The sequence below is a fragment of the Fragaria vesca genome, linkage group LG7 (genome assembly GCF_000184155.1).
Source record: "Fragaria vesca subsp. vesca linkage group LG7, FraVesHawaii_1.0, whole genome shotgun sequence".
Classification (NCBI taxonomy): Eukaryota; Viridiplantae; Streptophyta; class Magnoliopsida; order Rosales; family Rosaceae; genus Fragaria; species Fragaria vesca.
In genome coordinates, this window is record NC_020497.1 from 6,274,296 (window position 1) to 6,284,692 (window position 10,397).

At 42.1% G+C, this 10,397-nt stretch overlaps 2 protein-coding genes and 1 pseudogene across 2 annotated transcripts; all 3 read right to left on the bottom strand.

Moving 5' to 3' along the window:
* Positions 1-371: 371 nt before the first annotated feature.
* On the bottom strand, positions 372-2,307 carry LOC101306855 (glyoxylate/hydroxypyruvate reductase HPR3-like). The gene is made up of 2 exons (XM_004306835.1): positions 1,734-2,307; positions 372-1,240 (listed from the first exon to the last, which is right to left on the bottom strand). Exons 1-2 carry the CDS (start codon positions 2,211-2,213, stop codon positions 716-718), a joined length of 1,005 nt encoding a protein of 334 aa, XP_004306883.1. The 5' UTR covers positions 2,214-2,307; the 3' UTR covers positions 372-715.
* Positions 2,308-3,121: 814 nt separating this feature from the next.
* LOC101311808 (glyoxylate/hydroxypyruvate reductase HPR3-like) lies at positions 3,122-4,627 on the bottom strand. Its single transcript, XM_004308377.1, has 2 exons — positions 4,172-4,627; positions 3,122-4,084 (listed from the first exon to the last, which is right to left on the bottom strand). Exons 1-2 carry the CDS (start codon positions 4,625-4,627, stop codon positions 3,560-3,562), a joined length of 981 nt encoding a protein of 326 aa, XP_004308425.1. The 3' UTR covers positions 3,122-3,559.
* A 542-nt stretch (positions 4,628-5,169) lies between these two features.
* The window catches only part of LOC101312104, an 11,664-nt pseudogene continuing 6,436 nt past the window's right edge, over positions 5,170-10,397 (bottom strand).

Genomic DNA, 10,397 nt, shown 5'->3' on the forward strand with positions numbered 1-10,397 from the left:
GAGAGAGAGAGAGACCCTAGGCTGCGGTATACACGTTATTAGTTGACTAGTTGTTGTTTGTTTTGTATCCTCCTAAAAAAAATAGAGCAAGGGGAACATGAACACGATATAGGGTTGGTAGTGTGTCACAGATTAATTCTAACAATATTTCATAATCATACCGCTCGCGCTGATATGGACAAGAAGTACAAGAGGTGGAACATAATGAGATGGATGACAATGGGAAAAAAAAACATCTACATAAGTGATAAACATGACCAGATTCCAGAATCCTGGTCGATCTAGGAGAAACCAACCAAGATCAATGAAATCCCAAATATGACTGTCAACATAAGGGCACGACACCTCTGATAAACCAACCAAGATCAACGAAATCCCAAATATGACTGTCAACACAAGGGCACGACACCTCTGATAAAGTAATTTGAGCTTCACAACCAACTCATTAGTAAAATCCAAACAATGACAATGCATATTATCATGTTGCCACAAACCAATCGACAAGTATAAAATTATATGAAATTCACATTTTGTTTTGTGCACAAGAGGTGAGAAACAGAAATTTGAGAAATAGCAGGCAGGGAAGAAATCTAAAATTGAATGAAATAAATTCATTCTCAACAATTTTAAACGAACCTGCACCGAACAGAGTGCAGTGACAAAAAGCTTTAAGAAACATAAGATAGACTAAATTTTCCAGTTAATAGGATCAAATTTACTCTTCCATGACAGGAGAAACCAGAGGTTTATTCGAGAAGAAAGCTTCCAGATTGGCCGTCATCATTTCATTCATACTCTGTGAAGATTCCAGAGTACTAACAGCCTTATGTGGGGAAAGAACAACATTGTCCAATGCAAAGAGCTCTTCAGGAACTTGAGGCTCATTCTCAAACACATCGAAACCTGCACCTCTTATTTCCCCACTCACCAAACACTTCACCAGTTCTTTCTCATCAATTATTGCCCCCCGGCCTACATTAACAATCACACCCTCTCTTCCAAGTAAAGCCAGGACTTCCTTGTTGATCATGTGGTGGGTTTGATCTGTTAATGCACAACAGATGATGAGGGCATCACTGTTAGCTGCAAGTTCAGATACGTTAGGATAGAAGGGGTATGACAAAGATGGCTTTTCCCTCCTTGAGTTGTATGAGATGATGCAGCCAAAGGCCTCGAGTCGTTTAGCAACTTCTGAGCCAATGCTTCCTAGTCCAATGATCCCAACTCGCTTCCCACCTAACTGAAATTAACCAGTTGACAACATTGCTAAGATCAGAAAGTTGAGCAACCATTTGAACTTGCGGGTTGAAGAAGATTGAGCAGTTCTGAGAAATCATTTGCAGACCGTGGTCGTATAAGCTTACAAAATAACGTGTCAAATTGTGTATGTGTGTAGCATTAATCAGACTTTGAGTACTGCTTGAAGATCAAACCAACAGAGGATTTTGGTTATGTATCGTATGCCATGTTGATTCGAAAGTATTGACAAGTTTTTAGTAACACAATGTTAGCTTCTGTTAAGTATCTTCTCACCATCTTAATTTCTCCTAAAACAAATTCATGGCAATCACCTTCACTAACAAACTCAGTACCTTTACTAATAAATTCGATCATGTTCCCTAAAATAAACATGGCATATAATGCAGAATTAGCAGGTTGTGCAATCCTAGCAGAGAAAAAAAATATTTTGAAACAATTAACAATCCACTTAACATGGAGGTAGAGGTAATGACCTTGGAACCAAGAGGGTAATTTCCTTTGCTACTCCAAAATCCTTGTCTTACATACCGGTCTGCTGCTGAAAGTTTTCGAAGTACATCAATATACAACCCAACAGCAATGTCAGCAACATCTTCCGAGTACGCATTTCCCACATTAGCCACAGAAATCCCACGCCGGCGGCACTCTGCCATGTCGATGTGGTTCACACCAACGCTGATAGTCAAGACGAGTTTCAGTGCCGGTAGCTGCTCAAGGATGTCTGCGTTAACCTTAAGATAACCGCGAACGAGCAGGGCTTGAATTGAGCCTGCATGGGTGCTCAAGAACTGGTCTAGAGGGAGTGGCGACTCCCAAGCTTTCAGGACAGGGAACTTTGCACATAATTCAGGTGGGAAACGTGTGAAAGATGAAGGTGGATGAATGAGTAGAAGATGTGGGAGTTCCTCGGATGGCACATCATCCTTGGCATCACAGAATTGCAATCCAGTCATTTCAGCTTCCTGCGTGATTGGAATCTGCCAAGAAAGAAAGGAGACGATGAAAATCACCGGAAGATATATGATTGTCAATTCTCAAATTCAAAATAAGAAAAGTCTGGTCCTTTAATTCATTTGTTTTGCTTTGTTTGTTTTCACTCAATGATTGAAGCATAAACAACCAAATAGTAGTCCCTTTCAGAAAAAAGAAAGAATCATAGTGTGACACGTCAAGAAAGGCCCTTCAAAGTATTTTAAATTGTGGTGGGTATCTGATTATTGAACCCTCGTCGGCACAATAGAATTGATATTTTTGGTGTATTGCCAAATATCTAATTCTCACGTCATGATCGGGGAGGGAGGACCAAACTCTGGACATATAAAACACGAAGATCAACGTCAGATATTTTTAATCCAAAAAGATAAACATAATTATGACCCTAAACGGGGATCATTTATAACTTTTACCCAAACATCAAACACTGGCAATGTGTAAAATCCAGTCTCTGCGTTTAATTGAGGTTTTGAAGGTTTCCGCCAGCAAAAAGAAAATGGCAGTTAAATAAAGTATGACTGACCATTTCCTGATCTAAGTTTGAGTTACTAATCATAGATACACAAGTTGCTGCAACTTCACAAACAGTGGGAACTGGGAAATGGAGGATGACGAGGGTATATGAAACAAATGGCTTCTTCGTAAAGTTGCACAACGCTCTGCCGGAACGCACCACTTTCTATTGCAACTTTTACAGCAATGCTTTCCAAACCCGGCAGTCCCTATTGGTACTTACCTCCCTACTCGATTAGCAAATTATCAACATTGAAACGAGAACAGTAAACCTTTGACACCGATTCATACCTCCATTCTTCTTCTAATTTTAAAGAATGACGAATCAACGACAAACAAAGAAGGAAGCTACAGAGTGGCATACAGACAAGCATCCATTAGATCACATACACAACATTAAGGAATTTCTGGGTGACTAATACATCAATACATACAAGGCTACATAAGTTTTTTTGATGAGACCAAGGCATACTGATTCCCTAATTGGAACTTTCTTGAGAACAAGAGCAAAAGTTCAACGACCATTATCGTTGATTTTATTCATACTGACCACAAAAGTTCAACAATAAAACCGCATTTCTTCAGGCATTGTCTTCCCTCATTGCCTTACTAATTGTATCAATTTTGTACCCTGCATTGATTCCAAAGAAAGCGCTGGAAACTTTCTAGAAGAAATATTACAACAGAAGTCCGAGAACCTCAAATTTGCAACTACTCAGATTGCAAGCGAACCAAAATGGCATGCAATATGCTCAGAAAAGTATGAGATACGAACCTGCTTACAGAACTTCATTCAAATAATCACAGCCGGAGAAAGCAATGGTTTGTTTGAGAAGAACGCTTCCAAATTCTCTGTTACTACTTCACTCAAACCCACCATAGATTCAGGCGTAACAACAGCTTGATGCGGTGACAGTACAACATTATCCAGTCCAAAGAGCTCTTTCGGAACATCAGGCTCATTCTCAAACACATCCAACCCAGCACCCGCAATCTCTCCTCGCACCAAACACCTCACCATTTCCTTCTCATCAATAATAGCCCCGCGGCCTACATTAACAATCACCCCCTCCCTTCCCAACGCACACAAAACCTCCTTGTTGATCATGTGGTGGGTTTGCTCTGTCAACGCACAGCATATTATAAGAGCATCACTCTCTGCTGCAAGCTCACACACATCGGAATAATATCGGTACGACAAAGAAGGCCTTTCGCTCCTCGAATTATACAACACCCTGCACCCAAATGCCTCCAATCTCTTTGCAACTCCTAACCCAATGTTTCCCAATCCGACAATACCAACCGTCTTTCCTCCAATCTGAAATTTCCAACTATCATTACCCCTCTAAATTTCTCATCTCATCATTTTCATAATAAAAATTTAAGTACGATATGAGTTGCTAACCTTGGAACCAAGAGGATAGTCACCTCTGGTAGCCCAGAGCCCATCTCTGACATACCGATTCGAAGCCGAAATCTTCCTCATGACATCAATGAAGAGCCCCACGGCCATGTCAGCAGCGTCCTCTGCAAAGGCTTTAGAGGCGTTGGCGACGGCAACGCCGCGGCGTTGACACTCGGCCAAGTCAACGTGGTCGAGGCCGGCGCTGGTGGTGGTTATGAATTTGAGGGAGGGGAGGGACTGGAGGATTTGGGCGGTGATGGGGGGCCCATGGACGGGGGCGATGAGGGCCTGGACAGAACCGGCGTGGGTGGTCAAGAATTGGTCTTGAGGGAGAGGAGAGTCCCAGGCTTTGAGGAGGTTGAACTTTTGGGAGCATGAGGGTTCCAAGAGAGCAATGGTTGGGGATCGTTGGAGTACCAGAACTGTTGGGAGCTCACTGGGACTGTCATCTCCCATTGGATGTTGCTTTTTGACACAGTTCACAGAGCGAGGGAGGTTTCGACTTGTGGGGTTCGGGGCACTATTCTACACTCGTGTTTTGGATAATGAATTTGGGCTCAGTGTGAACTTACCACGCGGTAACAAAGAACTTATAACCGGTGGAGATGTTAAAATGTAATTTAAAATGGGTATTTTAATCCATTAATTTAAAAGTCCTCAAATTAAAAACTTCTTATCTCTCTATATGCTACACAATCGAATATGATATAAATTTGAAAATGAATCTATAAGTTAAGATAAGAGTGGAATTTTTCTTGAAAAGTATATAGCTGAAAAGGGTCGTGGTAAAAATATCAGCTCAAAGAGTCTTAATCAACACTAACTGAGCAAGAAGTATGAAATAACAAGGTAATGACCAACGAAGGACACCAAAGTGTCGAATTGATAAACACTAACAAACTCCTAGCGCATGGAGTAAGAATTGGTACATACTTATTCAAAACAATTAGCAATACTGATCACGTATGTGATGATAATTATGGTCATTAAGGTATGACTTATATACGAGGAAACACATGCAGAGGAAGTCCTTTGGATGGAAATGGAATAGGGTCGACGACCATCTTCTCGTCAGGATAAACCATCTCCCACTTAAATCTGGTGACCAAGTTATGCAAGAACACCAATATTTCGTATCGAGCGTGTTCTTTTCCAGGACACATTCGAGGTCCTCCTCCAAAAGGAACATACAAGTAAGGAGATGGTCCATGTCCTTCAAACCTTGACGGATCAAACTTGTGTGGATCTGAAAAGTATTATGGGTTCTTATGCGTGGCATGCACATTCCAATGTATCTGCACACATGAGGGTATGTATAAAATGAGAAATGAAGACAATGTAGATGTTCAGGAAGCAAGATTAAAATAAAATTAGGTAGTTAAATGTACGTGCCTTCGTTCCTTTTGGAATTACATATCCCTCGTAGATGAAGTCAGAGATGGCCTCCCTAAAAGTTCCACTAACTGGTGGCTGCAGTCGCAGTACTTCACATACCACGTTCCATGTATATTTTAAAGGTCCTAAAGGGAGGGTGAATAGGTCTTTTTGAAATTTTCGTTGCCTTCTGTATCCGAGGATAGCAATGACTTGTGCTATCCCCGAATCACAGGATACGAGTTTGCAGAAAGTACATTGCAGCAAATAAAGAAACAACACAAGGATGTTTTTTACTCGCAGAAACCCTGAATGCAGGGAGAAAAACTGCGTGTCTCTAACTCTTGAGAGACAAAAACTTCCACTAAGTTGAAGTAACTTCTTACAAGAATAATAGTTCTAGTGATACACTACCACAGTGCTATCCTTCCTAGTCCCGAACTAGTCTAGACCTATTCCCTCTCTTGTTTCTAAGTTCTTACAACATGAGACACTTTTCGAAGCCTTGTTCGTGAATTCAGCTAACCACTAGCAGATTCAACCTTGAACGCTTCTTGGGTTGGTTGCACTACACATCCCTCATGGTATGCAACATGATATGAGTTGATGAAAGAAGTTTTAAGTTCAAGCTCTAAGGTTTACAGTCACGAAGAAGACTTAGAGCAGCATGAACAATGCAAGCTAAAAACTAGACTCAACAAAGAAAACGCAATAAGGCAGTTTTCTATAACCATTGAGCAAAGCCAAAGCTGTAGATATATATAGGCCAACAATGGCATCAAGGATGATGCACGCTGACCTCAACATGTTTCAGTAAAGGTTTAGGTACAGAAGTGTTTGCTCCCATACTGAAAGTAGATGTGTCCAAACACAGAGATGACACAAGCAATCTCAATAAGACAATAACCTTCCTAAACATGAATGATTCAAACAGGGAGCAAAGAGGTTTCAAACCCTCTTACTCAGTCCATTAGTGGACCTTGACACAGCTGATAGCAACTGGTCTTTGAACCATACAGGGACCAGCTTATACATCGGATAACGTATCATGAAATCCCAGCTGGAGCCTTGAGCATCAAACCATTTGGTCACGGGTTGGCATAACAAAAGATCTCAACCCTTTGACTGGTTTTTGAGCGCTAAAGCACTTCCCACAAACTCAGTTGTCCATTTGAAATTGAAAGACATATTATACTAATGTAACAGACTTTGAAACTCAGTACAGCAGAAGACTCAGTACTAGGATAGCAAGCGAAGCTGCTATCCTCTGTGAAAAACAGTGATATGCAGATGCATGTTTTACCTGAAACCATGAGGGATATTAGCGCCACTTGTTCTTGATCAGATAACATTATCTCAAAGTGTTTTGCAGGATAAAAGGATTGCCAACCATCCTTATACCTTCAATCTCCCCCTTTGGCATTCCTTCCCAAAACACTTCATTTGTAGGGAAAATAACCTGCAGAAAACAACTTCAAGAACAAGTGAAGAATCACAGCAACTACAACTGAGTTATTAGCACACTAACACTGAGAATTTAACATTGCATTAAACAGTCATAAAACATTGTATTGAACAGCCATAAAAACCAACAATGTCTTACAACCATAAACCATGAACCAGCAACCAGCAATTCCTACAACTAATTCTCCCCCTTTTTGGCAAGGAATACCAAAGGGAAACAGAGAATAAAATATCCGAGAGGTTTTAAAAGAAATAGAAACCTACAATGGAAAACAAGAAACAAGGGAAGTACACACCATGAGACACCATAAGACATCAAAAACAAGAAGATCACACAGCTTCTTCGGACTCCTCAGCAGAGGCGTCAGAGGACTCCCCAGAACTAGAGCTGGAAGAAGGGGTAGACGAGGCTCCATCCCTACCAGAAGGGTTAGCAGGAGGCGCATGTGTCCCCACAGATTCCTTCAGTTCATTTCGCAGGGCCTCAAACTGAGCAGTAAAAGAAGCTTGTAGAGTAGCAACAGCATTGGAAACTTGACGCTTGATCTCTTGCTTTAGCAGGGTCTGCTCCAATGATTCCACATACACATCAGACTGGCTCATCGATTTTGCCAAGGATAACTTATCGACCGGAGCAGCCTCATTCTCAGTAGCCATGACATCAATATCAAGGACATGTACCCCAGCATCCAAACATAGTTTGGTGATGACAGCAGGGAAGACAAGAGAGCTATTCTCACGAAGAGATGTGCCCGCACCCCTGATGGCTTTGTAAATGAAATACTCAGCAGGAAAACGAGGCTTGGAAGGGCTAGAAATCAGATATTTAATCAAGGCAGCCTGTTGGTGAGTGATGTCAACATCCTTACCCCTAACCTTGACAACAATGGGGCGCTGAGATTGAATTTTCACCTTTTCAGGTGTATTCTGAGGAAAATTGGCATAAAATTCTTGAACCCAAGTCCTATTGACCCTATGGAAGGATGTCAGAACCTGATCCCAACCCCAGTGAACAGCTAATTTCTTAACTTCAGGATGCAGAGACTCAAAAGCAATAGGTCTCTCAAACACTATTCTCTTAGTAACAATAGAAGTACAGAAATAATCTCGACTCTCCGCAGATTGAAAGTGAGAAAGAGGAGGAACAGAGGAGTTGGATACCTCAGCAGATCTCTTCGTGGGAGGCATGGTGGACTAGGGAGGCCTGGTGCCATCCATGGGACCCTTGCCTTTGTCAACCGAGTTCCGAGGACCAGAACGAGAGGGCTTAGCACTGGAGGAGGGCTTGGCAGGAGCCTTGGAGGGAGGAGGTCGCCTAGACACCGGAGACCCAGAAGCAGGGACCTCCAAGGAGGTCTCAACCGGAGCTGGAGCACCGGTTGGGGCAGAGGGCTCCTGAGGAGCAGAGGATGATCTGGTAACCCTACGGTTAGAGGTGCACCGCTTGGATTTGGGCTCAGGGGCTGGGATAGGTACCGCGGTCCATACACCCTCAGAAGAAGGAGAGGGAGATCTAATTGGAGACCTAACCGGAGAGGGTGAAGGGAAAGGAACTGCCACAGATGGTCCACCACCACCGGATAGAGATGGCTTAGCGACCTTGACCGGTTTGTCACCGGAGGGAGAGCGAGGCCTCTTACCCAGAGCGGGAGGAGAAACTGGGTCTCTTAGAGCTTCAAGCTTGTCTGCTATGGATGGACCGCCAGGGGTAGCAGTAAGCCGAAGAGATTGACCTCCAGAGATAGGCACTTCAGCCTGGATGGGAAGCAGGTTTAGGGGTTCCTGCATGGTGGGTTCCTCCCCAAGATTGACAAAATTTGGCCCAACAGGCTTGTTCGACATTTTTGGCTGAGAGAGCTTTGGATTGAGAGAACGGAGAACAGAGAAGGAGATGAGAAGAATAAGAGTGGGTTTCGAGAAGATAAAGAAGGAGAGAGAAAGACAGGGTTAAGAAAGAGAGAGAGAGAGTGAGAGCGGAAGCGTTGGACACGATCAGAGTGTCTTGAAAACTGTAAAGCCCACTAATTCCAACTGCTCAAAACGGCTATAAGAATGAAATATACAAGACCATGCATGCAATGATGATGCTTTGAGACGTGACAAAACACCACCGTTCAGAGTGACCAATGAAAACCCATGGAAGCAACCACGTAAGCACATGCAAACAAAACAGAAGCCAAGAATAACACTACTCAAGCTTATACTCCCCCTAAGAGTGTGCATATGAAAAAGCAAAAAATCGTTTGTTTCTGAGGAACACTCTTTAGAGAAAAAGACTGCACAAACAAGCTTAAGGAAAATGACCATTCAATTTGCATCCTTGGTTTTTGAAGTCAGTTTAAGCATAGACTCACAAGGTGACATATCATAACAAACAAACAAACCTTGATCAAACAAAAGCAAATCACATAGGTTTGTGATAGTGACAAGTCCCAATGGTCTCTATTTTTATTTGCAGCACTTTAGAGTGAGTGTGTAAGTGAGATAATAAGCACATGGTGCTTGATAAGCTTGAGGGCATCAACTAAGTATTTATTGTCAATGTGAGCCATGTCATGCAGGGATATCATCTGGTCCTTCCATCCTTATCTCTCCAGAATTTGATTTTAAAGTCCAGAGGTTACTTTTAACCGTGACTTTATTTTGGTCCGATCATTAATATCACAGCCTTAACTGAGAAATCGTCCTCATAGGTTCATGTAGCAGAAAATGTGTCATTGCTTCACAAGATCAGTTGACCTTGGACAATATGTGTAACCAGGACACTCATATGGACACATCATCCGAACCCATCGAAGGATAGAATGCATCTCAGAAATCCCCACTGCATAACAAGACAAGTGGAGGACTAGCTGATTCAAGAAGTCATTTGTGATTGTCAATCAAATTTTTCAACTTTGTTCTAACCAGAATGTCCTAATTCTAAACCAATCTCGTTTCTTCCCACCCTTATATCGTTCATCACGACCAAGGAATGTGTACTTTGAGATTAGCCTAGATCATTGAGTTCTGTGAACCTCAATCTTCAAACCAACCTCGTTTCTACTCACCCTTAAATTGTTCACCACAACCAAGGAATGTTTACTTTGAGATTAGTTTGGAAAGCAAACTCCCCCTTAGTATGAACTCTTATCTCAAGTATATAGCCCAAACTTTAGTGCAACCAAAGTGATCAGTAATAGTGCACATAAAAATACTGCAGATTTGCAATAAAGGTCAGACCACATACGACAGTATCTGAACATGTACACACACCTATGTGAAGAGTAAGACTAAAAACAAGGAAAGGAAGTACAATTAGTCACCTTGGTCAAGTTCAGAAACTGACTAAGGATACCGAGAAGGTCCTCTAATCCTGAGCCTGTAAAGAGGAACTGGAAACAAAAAC

What these genes read in the sequence shown, in the direction of transcription:
- LOC101311808 (XM_004308377.1), bottom strand. Translation starts at nt 4,627, where the DNA reads ATGGGAGATGACAGTCCCAGTGAGCTCCCAACAGTTCTGGTACTCCAA. An exon ending in ACTATCCTCTTGGTTCCAAG is followed by an intron (nt 4,085 to 4,171) that starts GTTAGCAACTCA and finishes TGGAAATTTCAG; the next exon opens with ATTGGAGGAAAGACGGTTGG.
- LOC101306855 (XM_004306835.1), bottom strand. Translation starts at nt 2,213, where the DNA reads ATGACTGGATTGCAATTCTGTGATGCCAAGGATGATGTGCCATCCGAG. An exon ending in ATTACCCTCTTGGTTCCAAG is followed by an intron (nt 1,241 to 1,733) that starts GTCATTACCTCT and finishes GGTTAATTTCAG; the next exon opens with TTAGGTGGGAAGCGAGTTGG.